A 21,138-nucleotide genomic window follows, 5' to 3' on the forward strand; every position below is an offset into this window, starting at 1 on the left:
ACGGACTTTTCAAACGACCCTCGTAATATATAAATTCCCATGCGGAGATTTCAGAAATGAATCCAGCTGCTGGCCATTATTTTTATTATTATTTTTCTTCCTAGGAGCTTCTTACATTTCAATGTCCAGAGAGAACACTTTACAGAGGACGGCAGTGCTCTGAAAAAAAAAAGCTCCGAAGACCTCAGATGTTTGACACGCCTTAGCTTAAAAAAACAAAATTAGGTACTGCATTTTTACGAAGAAACACTTGCGACATTGTTATCAACAATGGCATAAAGTAAAAAGTCCCTTAGAGCAGGAAAATTCACAAGCCATTTTCCTTCTCAAAAACGAATAAGGGATTTTCACCTATGGAAATTAGTTTAAAGAAAGTATTATGCGTGTTACTGCATGGGTTGCTCAACATTCACCTGAAAATTCTTAGCATTTTTACTCTATTCTTTTTTCTTTTTTTATTAAATCTTCTTGTTTGGTAGTAGCAAGACGACTGGGTTGGTCGCTGCGGAGAGATAAAGCTTCGGAAAATGAAGCTAAGCTTGGTATTATTTACATAAGGCGGTTTTCACCTTTCCGCAGCACAGCTTTATAGCAGCCTTATCCCGTAGTGTACATTTAATAAATTGTTTTTTTCTTCGCTCTGCTTTTATCTCACATTTTCTTTTTTATATTAGTTTACTTTCTCTCTCTATTTATGTGTAAGCGTGTACAAAATATCTCAAAATGAAAAATCACTGTTAATAATTAATTATTATCGTTTGTAATAATTAAACAAAATTAGTATTAGTTCTAATGGTACAAACTACAAGAGAGTTTTGATAATTTTGCTCATAAATTTTAGTAGAGCATTCAATTTAGGAAAATTGATACTTATAAGCCTATTGAGTTTTATTTAAGTTGCAATAATGAGTATTTTTTTTTAATAAAAATAAAAAACCATTGTACAAGTATTCAAGGGATAAGATGCTACAAAGTTTTCATTGTATGCAAGTTTAAGTACACTTAGTAATTAGGGAAGGGATTAGCCGTGAGGTTAGCATATCGGACTTCCACGCGAAAGTCCCGGGTTCGAATCCAGCTGCTAAAACCCTTAGATTTTTTTTCTCTTCCTAGGAGCTTCTTACAGCTCAATGTCCGGTGATGGACACCAATAACCTCAGATGTTGACGCGTCTTAAATCTCAAAAAAAAAAAAAATTATATACAGGGTGTTCATTTTAAGACGGCTCAAATGCATTTCATGCTTAAACGGTTGTTCTGAGCGAAAAATGGTAGAGGAAAAATTTGTTGTCCGTCACCTCTAGTTTCAAAATATGTGACTTGATTTTAGATTCATGACCACATACGCGGCTGACGCGCGTCCAAAAGTGAGGGTTTGCAGTTGACCCCCATTTTCATGTACACAGTTTTAAAAAGTAATGAAAGAAACCGGAAACCGCAATTCGATATTATAAAAATTAAAGGTGCTAGGCCATTTCCAAATCTGGTATTTTTAATCATATTTCAATTTTTTTAACTTGTTATCAGCCGCGTATGTGGACAGGAATCTAAAATCAAGTCACATATTCTGAAACTAGAGGTGACGGACAATAAATTTTTCCTCTACCATTTTTCGCTCAGAACAACCGTTTAAGCATGAAATGCATTTGAGCCGTCTTAAAATGAACACCCTGTATATAAAAAATAAAAAAGATTGCTTAACAGTACCAATAAAAGTGCCTGTTAACAAGGAGGTTATGGAGTTGGCCATTTCCTACATAGCATTGGCATGATGAAGTCCAAAATTCCATGGATGTGATCTATATAAAAGGATCAATAAGGATATGAAACGAAAATCCTTTCTTTCGAAATTGGCACCTAACACTCATTTAAACTCATATACCATTTCTTCTTTTTATTTTATTTTATTATTTATATTGTAAATTTTATATTTTTGAATATACCTAGTTCTTAAATTAATTATTAAATTACAGGTTTGCAAAAAATGGTACTTAATTTGATGTTTCTGATCAATTATATTCCTATTTTTTGCAATTAATAAGTTTCTGCATCAATTTTTAAAATGACCACTATTTATGGTATACTTTTCGATTGTATGTAGATGTTTTTCACGAGTAGTGCAGGTTTTTAAACTTAAATAATATTTTTGAGAAAAATGAAGTCGAAAGTTTTTGGAAAATATTAGAAACTTGGTATTTCTTATGTTTGGGCCCCAAAGTGAAATACTTGATATTATTATTTTGAATTATAAATTAGCTTATTTTGAAAGGAAATTTAACGTTCTTTCTAATGAGCTTATTGAAATCGCTTTAGCTTTAGTAGTTTGAGAAATATAGACAACTGTTTGCTAAAATACAAAAAATTAATAATATCTATAAAACGGAACTGCATTACATTAGGAGTATGAAACCGGAAATATAATGTTCAAAACATCTTTATTTTGGACATTTTTACAATATCAATTTTTATTGCATTATTCGATAATTTATCAAATACCTATGGGGGAAAAATTAGTACAAAAAATTTAAATAGTAGTTTTCCTAGAAATAATTACCAAAAACGATTGGCTAATCTCATTGGCGAACGGGATATGTGCAGTAGGCGGTCTGTAACTGATGACGTATTACACCGTAAGCCACTCCCTCACCAATAAAAGCACGGTTATCCAGTACATAAAATGGCGCTCTTTCACTTTCATTCAATGATCTAGATTTTACTTTCTTTTTCTTCAGGAAAATATTTCATTAACTTTTTTGATTCTGCATTACACTAGAAGTATGAAACCGGAAATATAATGTTCAAAACATCTTTATTTTGGACATTTTTAAAATATCAATTTTTATTGCATTATTCGATAATTTATCAAATACCTATGGGGGAAAAATTAGTAAAAAAAATTTAAATAGTATTTTTCCTAGAAATAATTACCAAAAACGATTGGCTAATCTCATTGGCGAACGGGATATGTGCAGTAGGCGGTCTGTAACTGATGACGTATTACACCGTAAGCCACTCCCTCACCAATAAAAGCACGGTTATCCAGTACATAAAATGGCGCTCTTTCACTTTCATTCAATGATCTAGATTTTACTTTCTTTTTCTACAGGAAAATATTTCATTAACTTTTTTGATTCTGCATTACACTAGAAGTATGAAACCGGAAATATAATGTTCAAAACATCTTTATTTTGGACATTTTTACAATATCAATTTTTATTGCATTATTCGATAATTTATCAAATACCTATGGGGGAAAAATTAGTAAAAAAAATTTAAATAGTATTTTTCCTAGAAATAATTACCAAAAACGATTGGCTAATCTCATTGGCGAACGGGATATGTGCAGTAGGCGGTCTGTAACTGATGACGTATTACACCATAAGCCACTCCCTCACCAATAAAAGCACGGTTATCCAGTACATAAAATGGCGCTCTTTCACTTTCATTCAATGATCTAGATTTTACTTTCTTTTTCTTCAGGAAAATATTTCATTAACTTTTTTGATTCTGCATTACACTAGAAGTATGAAACCGGAAATATAATGTTCAAAACATCTTTATTTTGGACATTGTTACAATATCAATTTTTATTGTATTATTCGATAATTTATCAAATACCTATAGGGGAAAAATTAGTAAAAAAAATTTAAATAGTATTTTTCAGTATAGCAGAATCGCCCCCTATGTCGATATAACACCAGGCACGTAAAGAGATTTCTCGATATGCAATTTGATGGGCATGTTATATCGACACGGGGGGCGATTCAGTGGCCACCTGTACACCGGATTTGACACCTATGGACTATTTCCTTTGGGGATACCTGAAGAACAAGGTGATTATTCATAACTTTTTTCTTTCTTTCCTTATTTCTGCTTATCTAAAAGCATTTCTAAATCTAGGTGTATCAGAATCAAGCCGGGATTGCATCTGTAGATGAACTAAAGCAGAGAATAATAGATGCCTGTAACTCGGTTGAAACCGAATCTACTTCTTTGGCAGTAAGGGACAATTGGCAGGAAAGAGCATGTCTATGCATCTCTAATGGTGGAGGCTATTTCGAGCATGATCTGTAATATTAATGAGGAGCAAAATTTTGTAATAAAATAGTACTTTTCTTCTTATTCAATCCAAAAAACCTTTATAATATCAATTTGATATTTCTTATAAGAATCATGTTTTCATTCATAACTTGTAAAATATCGCTCACAGAAAAAAACCGTTCGAGTAAATTTTTCTTTAAAAAAATAGAGGAATCTATTTCTGAAATAAAAACCGCACCTTCCCATTTGAAGAAATGAAGTTGGTGCCTGTATCTCGCTTCTGGAAGCACCGAAAAAAATTTACAAATTAAATTTGGATTTCTAACAAAAAACTAGGGGAACACGTATTTTTTAGTTTTTTTTCTATTTCTAGTTTCCGAGAAAAAGTCGTTATCCATATAGCTTGGGACACCCTTGTAAATATTTTTATTTACTTATTATTAAATTAAGAATAAATTATTAAATATTATTAATACATGTTCAACATATGCACACATCAAGAAATCCTAGAGAATAACTGTTGAAGCAGCAGTTCAAAGGAGAAGTTGACTTGTTTTCGTCATTCTGTCTTATACGCTCAAACGGGTGAACTGACAAGGGTAGTCCATTAGTTACTCAGCGCTTGGAACAGGATTATATTACATATTAAGCTGGCACAAATGGGTTCACTCTCTCTCTTAGTTGGCGCCCAACTACGCCCACCAAGGAGGAACTAAAGGAAATACAAGGAAATGGCACTCTGTAGGAACCGTCCAAAATTACTACCAACCTGAAAGCTCCTAAAAGCAATTTTCCCTTAAAGAGAGAGGAAGAAAGACTGTGGAGGAGAATAAGAAAAATTTAGGAAGTTAAGTTTAAAATTAAATGTTCATGGATCAATTGATGTGCTTTTGTTAAAAAAGAAAATCTGTGGTTTTCCCAAACGAGTAAAATAGAAAATTCCATGTAATTACAGGTTATCCAACTTTATTGAACAATTTGATCAAAATAAACCGTACTATATTAAAAATAAAATATGAGATTCAGTCTTGCCCTATTCCGATTTTTTTTTGAGTTGCGTTAACTTAAACTGAATACGATAGTTTTAGTTTACGACCATTGTTAATTGATGATTTTGGGGAATATTAGAGGTGCGGTCAATAAATTCAAAACAAATTTTGTTTCTTCATACCAACCTTTCGGTTAATATATATTACCTTCTTCACTTTAATGTTAAGCTACAATAGGATGAAAAAATAAAGGCCATTTCAGTCGAGTAAAATTTATTTTGCCGAGCTTTCGACCTAGGGACTAGGTCATCTTTAGGGCTGTGGAACATATTTACAGTTTGTTAACAATGTTTATATTAAAATGAATATGTATAATATAACGAAATTTACAAAAATTATTTACCTAGTTTAGAAAGTAATACTTTTACATTTCAGGGTTGGTGTCCTCGATTCAAACGAATGCCAAACACAAAGGAATAGACCGATCTGGCTGAAACTTGGTGTGTGTTCTTCCAAGAGATGCTACTAACTAAACATAACCTCGATACGCGCCAGTGGTGCTATCTCTCTGACTTTGCACGGACTTTTCAAACGACCCTCGTATTTACAGTATGTTAACAATTATATTACCAATTAATTATATTACAATGAATATGTATAATGTAACGAAAATTTACAAAAATATTTACCTAATTTACAATATACTGTTTTACATCATTAGGGTGTTGGTGTGTCTTCTGTCTTGTCTGTTCATGGACTGAGTGTGATCAGTCTATGTATAAAATGTGTTAGGTTGTGTGGAAGTCAGTGTTGCCAATTGTCAAGTACTTTGTAGTAAGTTAGCGGTATATGTTGTTTAAATTGTTCGTGTCTTTTTTGAAATTTAAACTGTTTTATGTCTTAGATATGTACTCGTATATCATTTCTAGTACTTTCCTTTTCTGTGTGTTGGTTTCTGATTTCTATATCTTTGTGTTTGGGAAATCGAAAGTGTGATGATTTTCTGTGCTGTGTAAGGAAAGTGCTGTGGTGTTCTTTTTTAGTTTTGTGTCGTAAGAGTGTTGGTACAGTCTTTTTTTTTAAATACTGTGATGTTTCGCCTATATATTTTTTGTGACAGTCTTTGCATTCAATTTCGTATATAAGATTTGATTGTTTGTCTTTTTCAGTCTGGTCTTTTAGCTTCGATAAAAATTGTCTTTTTGAGTTGTTGGTGTTTTTTGTAGTGATTATTGTGTTTGTCGTGTTCTGTAGTAATGTTTTTAATTTGTTTGTGAGTGGTTGTACATATGGTAGTGAGGCATATTTTTTGGGTTCTATGGATAGGTTGGTGTCGTTTTGTGTTTGTAAGTTTGTTGTTTCTGATGAGTTGGTTGGATTGGTTTTTTCGTAGTATGATTTGATGGCGTGGTTAATGTGTTTGAGGGAGTATTTGTTGAGTTGAAGGATTGTTTTTGATCTTTCTATTATGTCCTGATGATATTGGGTTGATGTAAGTTTTAGGTTACGTGAGATGAAATTGTTTACGCAGTTTGTTTTTTGAAATAGAAGTTGGTTGGAGTAAAAATTAAGGAGACGGCCTATGTAGGTTTTGTGTTAATTTGTCCTGTATCTGTTCTTATGAGCAGAAGGTGAAGAAAAGGAATTTGGTTGTTGGTTTCTTGTTCTATTGAGGATTGTATGGAGGGGTGATAGTTGCTGAAAAGTGCAAGTATTTCTTGTGTTTTTGTGGAATTAATGCATAAAATTGTATCATCTACGTATTTTTTGGCAAAGTAAATGTGTGGGTGGTTAGTTGTAATTTGGTCGAAAAGGTCGTCTAATACTATGTCTGCAATGACTGGCGATAAGGGGTTTCCCATCATGTACATACAACATCATGTACTGTTGTCAACAGTTATCGATTGTTAACTTTTTGGTTAACAACTTGAATTGCTAAAAATGTTTGCTTTACTTTTACAAGAAATAACTCCAGCATTATTTAATGATTTAAACGACAAATCGTTTCAAAAAACAATTGAAAAGTTTTATTTTTTAAAAATTTTACCTATTATATTGTAATTTTCTGAGTACACGAGCTAAAATTATTGCACCGAACAGGCAATAAATCAGACTACTGTGCGCCATATAGGAATAACTAAAAATTGATGAAAGTTTATAAATAATTGAAGAATTATTTTGATAAAGCAATATATGCGATATTCTTGCATAATCTGTATTTGTTATTAGAAAATAACCAGGTGGATCTGGTGTGCTTAGCTCCAATGATAGACTCAACGTTTTACCAGGTACATCACCAACATACGTTATTGATGGGTGCATGTAATATTCTATTACAAAAATAATTTTAATCCATTTACCCAGTGAACATTTCGGCCATATTGGTTGTAATCTTGAATAATCGTAAGCATGATGGAATTTATCGTTAAAACACCTGTAAAATATGTCTCAGTTTTATTAAAATACTTTGGTTAAAAAAAAAGAAAGTAAAAGTTGATTACAATAAAGGGCAAGAAACTTATTTATTGGTAGGCGCCACGGTAGCCGAGCGGTTAAGAGACTGGACCCGCAAAGTTAATATGTATTGTTGGGTTAGTAGGTTCGATTCCCCCTTTCTTGGAGTTAGATTTTATTTAATGTTTAATATCAGAACTTTGTAGTTAAAGTATGTTTATCTTTGTTAATCGGTAGTTGGACGTAAAGCCCACCTGGGGATGGGAAACTTAAACTTTGGTAAACTGAAAATCAGTTAGAATTAGTTACGAGGCATTTCAAGTATTTATTTAAGTAGCTAACCTGATACTTTATAACAAAGTGAGCTCCATACAATCTAGAATTACGGCGGAAAATATGAATTTAAATACATAAATAACGCTGTTATGTAGAAAGACCTCTCTAGTGGGTTGGAGCAGTGAATTATGTGAGATTGCAAAAAGAGATAAGTGAGAATTATGTTGAATATTAAATACAAATTAGAGCACTAATTATAAGTAATACGTAGATTTATTTCATTTAATAAATAATTTAATAAATTCATGTATGTATTAATATTTATTTCATATAATATAACAGAATTAATTACTACAATAATAAATGCAATGAGAAAATATTTAAGTAAATAATGTCTCCAAGAAAATGATCTTGTGTAAGTCCTTGGTAACCAAGTTATTATTTAGATTCTTAGACGTTGACTAAGATGAGCTGAAGAACTATAACTTTAAGAATTTGAAGATACCGCCAGCGCTGCATTTGAAGGGTAATGTAACTATCTAAAGGTAGAAATCAACTAATAACGGCTGAAACAATGCCATTTAAATCGATTAAAAAAAGTCAAATTTGCCACTAGAAGCACAATCTTTTGTTCTAATATCAAGTCATTATCAGTATTTCTTAGAAGAATTTTTTTTTTTTTGTAAACTGATTGTCAATTACACATTTTAAGCATTATTTTAAAAAAAGTAAAGTTATACTTTTTTCAGGCGGGTTTTATGCCCAACTACCAAATCATACTTTACTACTCACTTCTCATATTAAACATTAAATAAAATCCAAGGCCTAGACATCGGGAATCGAACCCCAGTACCACAATTCATATTAGCTTTGCAGGTCTTAATTTATTTTTAATTTTGATCACCCTGCCTCTGAATTTAGCTCTAAGAATTAAGAAATTACTCTTTTTAATTATTTTTATCAATAAAGAACGGTATTCCAAACTTGGTAGATCCTTGGAAATTGCAATAAGTAGAAATGGGCTCCTTAAACTCATGCAAAATAACTCCCAAACAGCTCCAAATTTGTATGCCTTCTGACATGCAGCAATATAGGAATACAAGAGAGAGACATAGGTTGATGCTGACGGTGCAGAAGCAGCGGGGAATATTAGAAGCTTTCCAACACTCCAAGCATTCCGCGATATTTGAATTTAACAAGTCAATAAGGCAAGAACATCTTAATTAAGGTTCATGTTTTAGAGTCGTAGTATTTTATTAATATCCAACACCTTGCGCGTTATACCGGTTTAAAAATAGAATTCTTTAGCTCAGAAATAGGTAAAAGCAGGCCATTTTTATACTTTATACTTTATACTTTTTCAATTTAATACGCAAATTTGACTACTAGTAGCGTTAATATTTTGTCGTGAATTTGGTGACTGCATACTGCCAATGTGTTATTGTTTCAGATTTATTTTATCTTGTTTTATCAGAGCTACTGGATTTGACAACTGGCTAGCAATAGATTTTTGTAATACTGAATGAAACAATTGGCTGATAGTAGGGTAAAAAGGAGGCTTCTAGCTCAGTAAACATGGCGGACCAGGATGAAAGTAGGGTAAAAAGGAGGCTTCTAGCTCAGTAAACATGGCGGACTAGGATGAAAGTAGGGTAAAAAGGAGGCTTCTAGCTCAGTAAACATGGCGGACTAGGATGAAAGTAGGGTAAAAAGGTGGCTTCTAGCTCAGTAAACATGGCGGACTAGGATGAAGTAGGATCGGCGACATGCGTGCAGTTTTTGACATTCAAATCAACTATTATTTAGTTTAATTGTTATGGATATAGATGGAGAGAGAGAGAAAGATGCACCTTAATAGTGTAGAGATGAGGCTAGAGGAGGAGAAAAAAACTGCACCCATGCCGCCGACCATACTTCATCCTAGTCCGCCATGTTTATTGAGCTAGAAGCCTCCTTTTTACCCTACTGCTGATTGGCCTGTAGTCACAATTATATTTTAATAGCTAGAACCAAGAAAAACAATTTTCTTCATTTGTTGCAAGTTTCAGACACCTTTGATGTCCTTCTTCAGAAGCTATGGTAGAGAATTGTGATATTATAACTTAAATTATACTTCAAGTTTGGCTAAAAAGTGTTACCCATAAGTGAAGACTTCAGCACTTCGGTCACAAATCAGGGCAAAAACGTTTGGTAATTACATAAAAAAAAAAGATTATTTTTCTTAAGATAATACCACATGCTCAGTCCCTGAAGAAGGTCATCCAAAACATGGAACTAATAATCTTTTTACTAAAAAAAAAAGTGTGTTCCAAGGCCACACTAAACTATTGCAGTGTATATTGATGTAATAATTATTTTCGAATTAAATATGAGCCAACTCATTAATAGCATATTCAAAATGGAGTTCAGTTCTTTAAAGATCTTGATATAGTTTTGGTTTCAGTTCTTCTGGAAGCTGTAGGCTTGCCAAAATGGTAATAGAAATGTGGATGGCAATATGTAGAGGTTGAGGAAGAAATTGTCTATTAGTCATGTAAGTGTAAATTGCTTTGTAAACCATGAGGACATTCAGTGCAATTCAGTGTACTTTATTTACAAAAATAGTCTATAGTCGTTTTGTCAGTGAGTTGCTAGCTGTAATCCAGACTGAGGAGTATGTTAAAATAATTCTAAGGAGCTTCTCGTATATTATAGAAAAGTAGAGGTTTCTGTAAAGTGGTTGTAACTCATTTTACTATAGATGAGCAGTCTCTAAGTGAGTCTTGTCTCCAGGACAACTCCTAGTTCTGCCACTTCAAGGTCTATTTGCTACTAGCAAATTTCCTGGTTGTTGAATTATAGTAGGCGGATGTTTACATTCAAAAAACCAAAAGCTTCCAATATTGGAAACAGCTTTTTGTGACATCTGATCCATGTTTAAAGTTCATTAATTTATAGATCAATACTTGGTCCAATGAAGCGATCATTATATAGTCTAAATTCGCGGCTATAGCCATTAACATAGCTTTAGGCTATGTCCGAGTATTACAAATTGAAGAGGGACAGTCTTTTCTGGGAGAATCCAGCGAGAAATACTCTTTTAGCGATGTAAGTATTGCTGAATCCTATTTTTGTCTTTTCAAAAATAACATATAATATAATTTTGACGTGTATTTGTCTCTCTGAGTTCTAAACTTGATCAAATACAGTAGCTACATCAAAAAATACAGGTACCAAATACTCTTTCTGTACTCGAAGTTGTGTACAAATGTGTTCGTAACTTTATTAAGTTGATATACTATTGATTGTTTGGGCTAAAATGCATAATTGAATCGTTAAGGTAATAACAACAAACAGGCACATTGTTTAATCGTTATTTAAATTTGTAATTCTATTTCCTAAATACTGTTGTTTCATATTTCAACAAATAGTTCTGACAGTCGTTTGTTCAATGAAAAGCACAGAATATAAGTTTAACAATTATTACTAATAATGTTTAGTAAACTTACTTTAGTTAGTTTGCGAAATTACACAAATCATTAGATTATGAGCATTAGATTTGTGAGTAATTGACAAAACTTATTCACTTGTATTGTATTGGCAAACATTAATTCGGTCGTTGAAGATTAGTTCAACATAATTTGCACTAAAATCACTTGAGGTAGGCTCTTTAGTGGTTATATTTGGGCAAAATTTAGTCACGTCTAATCCCTTACCAGTTCACTAAAGAACATTTAGTTAGTCCATCACAAATTTTTAGTCATAAAAATGAAGAATTAGTTACGATGACTCAGTGGGAGATCTCCTAATTGTACGTTATTGAAATATATATTTTTTCGATAAAACGTTTTGTATAATAAAATAGGATTAGAGTTTTCTCTTTGACATTTCTCCTCCTATAATCTTCATAGAGTTCAATGTCCAATGATGCGACTGTGTTGTAACGAGAGAACACTGTCCGGGGGCTGGCAGTGCCCTCCGGAGCAGTGAATGTAGCTCCGGGCGTCAATGACTTCAGATATTATAGCACCTTAAAAACAATGTACGTGTATCTAACAAATATCACCAGTTATTCCGTACCAATAATTAGCCACAACCTTATTAATATTTCAATTTCATTTCAGTCTATCAATACCTTGAGGGTTGTACACATTGTATGTTTACCTCAATCTGATTACACTTCTGCATGCTTTTTAGGGTGGTTCTAATTGGTTTAACCTATTTGTAGGCAATGTTTACTTCCAATTTCGCCTTATAGAAGAGAATATTACAGCTGCCAGTTAAGACTTGAATCTGAAACCTCCCCGTTCTGTATTCAGTGCTGATTCACATCACAGAATTCTTAAGTATAAGTCGAGAAGGGTCCTAAGGACAAGGTATATTGTAGCAGCTTATTTGACATTGAAGACTAGTCGGTTTTTCAGGTAAACCTAGGCTGAAGTGTACCCAAGTTCACACAACAGAATACAAATTAATTTCTTTAACCTCATTAGTAATTTACTGCATTAATAAAATTTCATTTATAGAAAATACAAATTGAAAAAATGAAATTCTTGTTTTAAAAAATAAACTAAAAAATGAAAATATTAATGCCAGTTTCAGTCATTATAAACTTTATTATGCCGAGCTTTCGACCTAGGGACTAGGTCATCTTCAGGGCTGTGGAACATATTTACAGTGTGTTAACAATTATACTACCAATATTACATTACAATGAATATGTAAAATGTATCGAAAATTTACAATATACTGTTTTACATCATTAGAGAGTTAGTGTGTCTTCTGTTTTGTCTGTTCATGGACTGAATGTGATAAATGGATATGTGTTTGATTGTAAGGAAGTCAGTGTTGCCAATTGTCAAGTATTTTGTAGTAAGTTGGCCGTATATGTTGTTTAAATTGACATTTAAAAAGACAAACAATCAAATCTTATATACGAAATTGAATATAAAGACTGTCACAAAAAAATATATAGGCGAAACATCGCAGTATTTAAGAAAAAAGACTGCACCAACACCACAGCACTTTCCTTACACAGCACAGGAAAATCAACACACTTTCGATTTCCCCAAACACAAAGATACTTAAATCAGAAACCAACACACAAAAAAGGGAAAGTGCTAGAAATGATATACGTATCTAACACAGAAAACAGTTTAAATTTCAAAACTGACCCAAACAATTTAAACAACATATACCTCTAACTTACTACAAAATACTTGACAATTGGCAACACTGATTCCCTTACAACCCCAAACACAATCACACAATCAGACCGATCACATTCAGTCCATGAACAGACAAGACAGAAGACACACCAACACTCTAATGATGTAAAACAGTATATTGTAAATTAGGTAAATATTTTTGTAAATTTTCGTTACATTATACATATTCATTGTAATATAATTAATTGGTAATATAATTGTTAACACACTGTAAATACGAGGGTCGTTTGAAAAGTCCGTGCAAAGTCAGAGAGATAGCACCACTGGCGCGTATCGAGGTTATGTTTAGTTAGTAGCATCTCTTGGAAGAACACACACCAAGTTTCAGCCAGATCGGTCTATTTCTTTGTGTTTGGCAATCGTTTGAATCGAGGAAGTCGAGTGATTTTCAAAAAATGGACGAAAAAGAATTTCGTGTGTTGATTAAACACTACTTTATGAAAGGTAAAACGCCTCAGGAGACTAAAGAGAAGCTTGATATACATTATGGTGACTCTGCACCTTCGATTAGAACAGTTTATAAGTGGTTTCAAAATTTTCGGAGTGGCCATATGGGCACAAGTGACGCTGAACGTTCTGGACGCCCTGTTGAGGTTACTACTCCAGAAATCATTGATAAAATCCATGATATGGTGATGGATGACAGAAGAGTGAAGGTGCGTGAGATTGCTAGTGCTGTGGGCATCTCGAATGAACGGGTACATAATATTTTGCATCAACATTTGGACAAGACAAAGCTATCCGCAAGATGGGTGCCGCGATTGCTCACGCTTGACCAAAAACGAAATCGTGTGAAGTGTTGCAAGGACGGTTAGCAGCTGTTCCAGAAGAATCCACAGGACTTTAAGCGTCGTTTCGTCACTGTGGATCACCCTCGGACTACTATTTGTTCCCCAATATGAAGAAATGGCTGGCGGGAAAAAGATTTTATTCAAACGAGGTGATTGCAGAAACGAATGGCTATTTTTCAGACAGGGACAAATCCTATTATTCGGAAGGGATCAACAAATTAGAGCAGCGTTGGACGAAGTGTATAAACCTAAAAGGAGACTATGTTGAAAAATAAAAAAGGTTTACCCCCAAAAATTAAGTAGTTTTTATTTTTGCACGGACTTTTCAAACGACCCTCGTATGTTCCACAGCCCTGAAGATGACATAGTCCCTAGGTCGAAAGCTCAGCATAATGAAGTTTGGTCTGTGTGTGATATGTGTTTGGGTTTGGTTGTAAGGAAGTCAGTGTTGCCAGTTGTCAAGTATTTTGTAGTAAGTTGGCCGTATATGTAAATGACTGAAACTGGTATTAATTTTATGCAGATGCTCTTGAATAAACAGAATTCTGGATTTGTAACAAAAAGATAACATTTAAAACTAATTCAAAAGAATATAGCAACTTTGTTTTTGGTTTTATACAGAACATGAAAACATTTTCAAGTTTCTATTTGTAAGAATTTGAGGCAGACTGTTCAAACGCTATTTGCCTGTGATAGCTGGCCCTATCCAACATTAGAAAAGTAGTCCTTTGATGTAGGTCATAAGGATTAGATTGCTATCCTAAAGCCAATCACGTACAGCTGTTGAATAATGAAGGAGCTTCGCCCGTTTTATCTACTGACACAGCTAAAATAGGTTTTTAAAACCTCTTGTATCAGCTATTTACAAAATCTTTCGGCTTATAAAGTAGGCTACTTATAGCCTGGCTAAAGGAGGCTTTATTTAATAGACTAAAGTATGTCACCTTTGTTTAAATGGAGTGTGTGGCCCCCTCAAACACCTTGGTCATATTTGTCGGTGAAATAAACAGATGAAATTATTTATTGTAAGTCTCCAAGTTGTAAATTCGTTTAAAAAACAAATTCTGAGACAATTTTGCTGTTTGGTTGATACTTTATTTGGGGAATCGTCTAATATTGTAGTCTGGGAATCGTTTAGAGTTTAATTTTAGACACAAGAATAGAACTACATAAACAGATGCAATCGATAGAGTAACTTCGGATACCTTAAATAGTGTATAAAGCTTCGAAAATTTCATTTACAAACGTAAAATATAATAGAATGCATTTTTATTCAGGACTCAACAACCAAAGAACTTACAAAAATGTACACTAGAACGCGCTAGTGTTACGATCCCATGTTTAAAGTTTAATATTTTAAAAGGTTAACTTTCATTAACTTAATAGAATATTTTTAAAAAAAATAAAGTGCTTTCCCTAATGTTGACTTCGATATCCAAAATTATGGATGGAAGATTTGCAGTTATTTATCAAATTAATAATATTTATTTACATACCTATTTTTAGCAGATCTTTTCCAATTAAAAAGCAATGAGAACACTTCTCTATTATTTACTGGAAGGAAGCCATATTCCGTTTTTTTATTCTTACAATTTCTGTTAAGGTCATTATTCGGTTGATTTCCATCTAATTTACATATAAATAGGGGTCTTGAAATATTTTTTGTATTAATTTGTTCGAATAGCCATTGCTCTTCCAGATTGTTCATCTTCAATATTTTCGGGTTAATAAACCCAATCAATAGCCAATATAAAGTTTCTATCAGACAATCAGATAATTTATTTATACTAATCTTATCTAAATTGTTTACTGATGGTATATCATCAAAGGATTCAATTAGATTCATACAATTTACTTGATCTTCTAAACAGAGATTTGGAATTGATTTAGACGATGTGTAAAAACAACTAATCTTTAAATCAACTTCTGTAGGATTTTTTTTAATTTTCTCTAAGATGAATAATTGTTTTTGATATCTGGTTAATGTTTCAACAGCTGGTAATTGTGGTTCTAATATTTCTTCAATTTGTTGAAGATCTTCTTCGCTATTATTGTTAGTTAAGTTATTATTTTCATCTTCGCTTGTATATATACTGAGCGAGCCACTTCTAATCTTATTCATGGCTGCCATGTTTGGCAGTAGGTAGTAATTTTCGTAAGGGTAATCTAATGGAGATGGATTGTGTGATAATTCCATGGTTTATCTTATTTTTACTTAAAATTTTCCATATTCTCTCTTAAAAAAATCATTGGAACACCTGTGTTTATGATTAGAGAAATAATTACTATTCCGCATATGATTAATTTACATTCTAAGTCAATTATTAACAATATTTATATACGAGGCATGTCCAGATAGTAAGTGTACTGAATTTTTGTAGGTTACAAAAATGTTTATTTGAACAAAAACATAACCTGGTTACATTAGTACGTATGTAAGCTATTTTTCGACATAGTCACCATTCCTCTCAATGCAGATGGTAAACCAGGGTATTAATTTTTTGATGCCTTCCTCGAAGTAGTTTCCCGCCAACCCCTTCATCCACTTCACCACCTCGTCGGTTGAAAACCTTTTTCCACCCATGTAGCAGCTTCAGGGAGGTAAAGAGATAGATAATCTGAAAGTGCTAGGTCAGAGGAATGCGCGGGGGGATGGTTCAGGACATACCATTTAAACGAGACGAGCAGTTCCTTCTTGGCATAGGACCCACCTCGCGGACAGTTTACGATATCCGAGAGTTTCTGTGATGGTTTCGTGTAACATGCGGAAGGTTCATCCACAGTCAATCTGCGATCGTCACGGAGCGCATTTTCTATTTTTTCCACAATTTCGTCGAGTCACAAATTGAAGGTCTTCCGCTCCACTGATCACCATGCACAGACGTATGACCGTTTTTAAACTCGCTTGACACCACTTGAACACACTCGTACGATTCATAGCTTTATCCACCATATGCAGTTTTTACCTCCATTATAAACCTCAATCGGAGTTTTTCCCTTCCAAACGAGATAACGGATGACGCCGCGTATTTCGCACTTGGCGGGAGATTGGATTGACATTTTTCCACGAAACCTATTATCGCATCGACAGTTCTCAACGTACTGACCTCGAATCGGTCTCGTTGCGGAGGGGAGGAATCAGTATATATACTACCATAAATTAACTATTTGTTCATTACGAAAACGTACTAAAAAAATTGTACTAGTTGAGTCGATAAAGAAAACAATCTTATGATTAAATAGTTGTAAACTAACCATCTTATAGTCAATCAGAAAAGATCATTTTTAAATTTGTGAAGCAAATTTCAGACCTCAATTAATTCGAAGGAGGAAAAAAACAAAGCAAAACGAAAATTAGAATATTTGGAAGGTGATTTTCGCCAAAAAGCAGTAACATTTTTAATGATGTCACTTTACCAAATATCAAATTTGATAAAATTATTTTCGTTTTTGGATTAAGCTGGTGCACACACTCAACAAGACAGTTTAATCTTAGCCGAAAGGCTGAGGAAGCGATACACAGGATACACAGTATCGTGGTAATGGGTTCGATTCCCGATCTAGGAATTGGATTTTATTTAATGGTTAATATGAGAAATTTATAATATTAAAGTATGTTTACTAGTTGCCTCCGTTCACTTTACCTAATTTATTAGACTTTAGGCTACGCCTGAAAAATAGGCTATCACTATACTTTCATTTGTATTATGTATAATAGCAACTTATGTAACTCACTTTCTATTCACAACATTAACTTCATTCTCTAAATCTAAAACATGTCACACTCATGTTTCTACTAATACTATCTTGAAATATAATAGCAATTCCATTTACAAATGAATCAATACTGTTAGAATTAGAAAATGTATGGGGAATTATATGGAAAATGCACTAATACAAAGTTTCTTCATATTTTCTCACTAGTAAAACTTCTAAAATTAATACATCAATAACTCACACATAAACCTCTTTATAACCTTTTTATATAACTCCTTTCTCTATCGCGCAATAATCTAACCTCTACACAGTGTTGCCCTGTTCACCAAGAAATATCCCTTACAATTCCCAACAAATACAGAGTTTTCAAAAGATTTCCTTTTAAAGTAATCTTAAGTTGACTGTTGTTATGGTTGAACTCTCACTAAGTTTACTCATAAACTTCAAATTAATACCTTAGCTTATCGTTTGTAAGCATGTTGAAATCATGTTTAAAGTATTATTACTCAGATTGATAGCGATCCAATTTCATGTAAAAGCAAAGTTCAACGAAGGAAGTTATGTTGTAAGTTACAGGAAATGATCAATATAAACTTATAGGACTGAGAGTGTAATTTGTAAGTTCTGAAGATAAAGTAGTTCATTTTGGTAATAAAAGTATTTATCTCTAAAAGTATTGCAAAATAACGAAATTTGATTTATATACTGTTAATCTCTTTTCCCAACAATATCTTCTTGTTTTTTTGCAAATTACATTTATTTCGAAGATACTAAGATACAAATTGGAAAGATTTTTTGGGAGAAGGTTTAAGATACAAATTGGAACAGACAGCAAGGGCCTTCTTTCATCCCAACACTTCGCTTAGACTATTCTCCAAGACGACATTCGATACAAGCCAAAGGATAGATGCAAGGCCAGATTTAGATGAAAAGAGGCCCTAGGCTATTCCACTTATGAGGCCCTTTCATCTCCCATTTGTATTTTCCAATCTACACCAATCTGCACTTTATTTATGCAAGAACAAACCAGAGCTTAGGCACGTCAATATTTGCCATAGCAATCAGTGAACGTATGAACTATACTTTGGTGCAATTTAGTATATACGTACAAACGAACAGACCCAATGAGCCCGAAAGCGTTGATCTTAACCAATACATTATTATGTTTGTTTATTAGTCATATGCGTAGAATTTCTCCTTATTTTTGGTTCAGTGTTTTAGTGTTCACTGTTTTTTAGAATAGTGTAATTTTAATTTTGCTAACAATTTGAATGTAGGACCCTCTTGATCTTGAGGCCCCAGGCTAGAGCCTAGTTAGCCTAAAGGAAAATCCGGCCTTGGATAGACGATATTACAATGGTGATTATGTCCGTAAAACTTGTCTTCGTTTTTACTGGTTGCGCTGCTAGGATAAGAGTTATCCCACGAAGAACCTAGCTTACTTTATTGGGTATTAGAGAAGCATATATTTTGCCTAAGCATCCCATTTGGTGGAACATTCTTATAGAATATTTAAAGACAAAAGTAGTGGAGAGGTTATGTGGCTCCAGAATATGGTTATCTTTAAACTGCTTGTTGACTTGTCCACAAAATTTCCTGGTTGAAAATGCTGCTGGATTTTCATTCAATTGGTGTTAGAGGGTAAATGACTCTAATACTGGGCGCAGAGAGAAAATGCAGTCTAAAAATATGGTAATGGTTTGGCTTAACAATCAATTGATTAAAATAACAATTTTAGATGGAAAAGAAGTGAAAACCTAAATAATTGAAATTCAATAAATTAATTAATTCTTTTAGATTGAAAAAGAGACAAAAACAGAACTTTATTTTTGGACGTAGATCCCTTAAAAATAATTATAATTAAAATAAAAATGGCCTAACCTGGGAGAAAAGAAAATAAATAACAAAACACATGTACCTAAATCATACAAATGAAAATAGAATATTTACTGAAGGTAAAAAATATCCCGTATAATTTATATTTAAACAAATTGTAACATTACGATCTGGATTTAGAAGTAGACTTTTAAAAACGTGGGAGTGAAGAGATACATGATGAATAAAAGAGACGGATGCAGTTGCTATCATGTGGAAGAAAATTTAGATGGAAGTGAAGTGGTTTATCGAAATGCACAGAGGAATTGAAAATGGAGAATTGAATGGTTTTAAGGAAGCTATTTTGAGAGTTATTATAATAGCACGGTACAGTTAGGCGCGGGGGGGTAATACTTGGAAATGGTAAAGCCAGTTTAACGTCATGTATGGCTTTAGATGATTGTAGGCATTTTATGTATATTCCTGCAAAGTTATATATACTGCGGAGATATTTAAAAATATCTTGTAATAAATAACCTTACTTTTTTTGTAACTTAACTGGTTACTTTCTTGTTACAGTTTTTGTTCAGTTCAAAGGTTTGCTTTAAAGTCCCCAATATCCTGTTAGACTTCTTGCCTTAAATATCTATCAGCTATCTCTTCTTCTCATCCTTCGGGTTGGGAACCACCAATATCTTAACAGGGTCATCTACCTAAGATGCTAATAACATCTCAACTTTTTCTTATCTATTTTCACTTCCATCTTTTCACAATTTCTTTCCATTCATTTTCCATTTTTTAACCCTGCATTGCCAATCCGGAGTCAATTTGACTCCAAAAAAAATAGGAATTGTCTCTTTTTCCCCCACATCTCGTAGCTATCCCAAATGCTCTTAGATATGCTATCCCCACTCTCTCACCATTATTGATAGTCACGAGCTGAAGACCGTGGAATTCTTAGTTTCTTTTTGCAGATTAGTTTACTTGAATCATAAGAGTCATTTTGACTTCAGATTGGTAATATAAGTAGATTTTCTGTTATTAACTTGACTCCAGATTACCAATTTGGTCTGCCTTTACAAGGAAATTTACTTCTACTTCAAACCCTCTGCTGTCTTCCACGCAAAGAATTCTGAGCTTTTCCTCTTGAGGAATTTTTGAGTGCCATAAAATTTATATTTCCATAGATTATGAAAATCTAAAGCAAGATTCATTCATGTTTATTCTTTTTTGAGCTAAATGTTACAGCGGTATCGTACAAAGGGAAGCTCAATAAACTGGGTTTGCTACACTCATCTTTACATAATGATTCAGTGAATCGAAATTACTGTGCTAATCGTAAAACTTGAAGGTAGTCATTGTGTTTCTTTTTTAATACGATCAACATTTATTACCTAAATGCTTATGTGATAAATTACCATAATTTTCACAGAAAGTATCAAGGCACAAAAAATATCTTCTTTCTAGAATTGATTTTCTGTCCGAATTGCAGCAAAAACTTGTAGCGAATTGGGTAATTTTCGATCCGTGTCAACAGCGCACAGTAAATGAAAAAAATGAAAAAGTCCCTGATCAGAAGGCAGTCAATCAGGATTCTAGAAAATACTGAAATAACTGAGATCCTAAGTTGAAGTTAATTCCTTCTGCGTGAAATGTTGTGTATAGCGCCAAAATTGTTTTTTTCGTCCTTAATTCCTATTCTTTCTCATCCTTTAATGCGAATTTTATTATTAAAATTGAAATCAATGTAGAAAAAAAAGATAAAAATAAATTACGGAGTCAATATGACTCCACATTCGCAATAATTGACTAAGTTCGAGCATTGGCAATGCAGTGTTATGCAGCTTCC

At 33.1% G+C, this 21,138-nt stretch overlaps 2 protein-coding genes across 6 annotated transcripts in view; both read right to left on the reverse strand.

The window, feature by feature from the left end:
• Positions 1–21,138, reverse strand: part of LOC141447239 (vascular endothelial growth factor receptor 1-like) — a 534,132-nt gene that overhangs the window by 332,142 nt on the left and 180,852 nt on the right. The gene's annotated exons all lie outside the window — the stretch shown is intronic.
• LOC141447235 (uncharacterized) lies at positions 5,997–16,047 on the reverse strand. The gene is made up of 2 exons (XM_074114551.1): positions 15,254–16,047; positions 5,997–7,463 (listed from the first exon to the last, which is right to left on the reverse strand). Exons 1-2 carry the CDS (start codon positions 15,952–15,954, stop codon positions 7,073–7,075), a joined length of 1,092 nt encoding a protein of 363 aa, XP_073970652.1. The 5' UTR covers positions 15,955–16,047; the 3' UTR covers positions 5,997–7,072.

The sequence above is a fragment of the Rhodnius prolixus genome, unplaced genomic scaffold, assembly GCF_049639745.1.
Source record: "Rhodnius prolixus isolate KJV_2025 unplaced genomic scaffold, Rpr scaffold_7, whole genome shotgun sequence".
Taxonomy (NCBI): Eukaryota; Metazoa; Arthropoda; class Insecta; order Hemiptera; family Reduviidae; genus Rhodnius; species Rhodnius prolixus.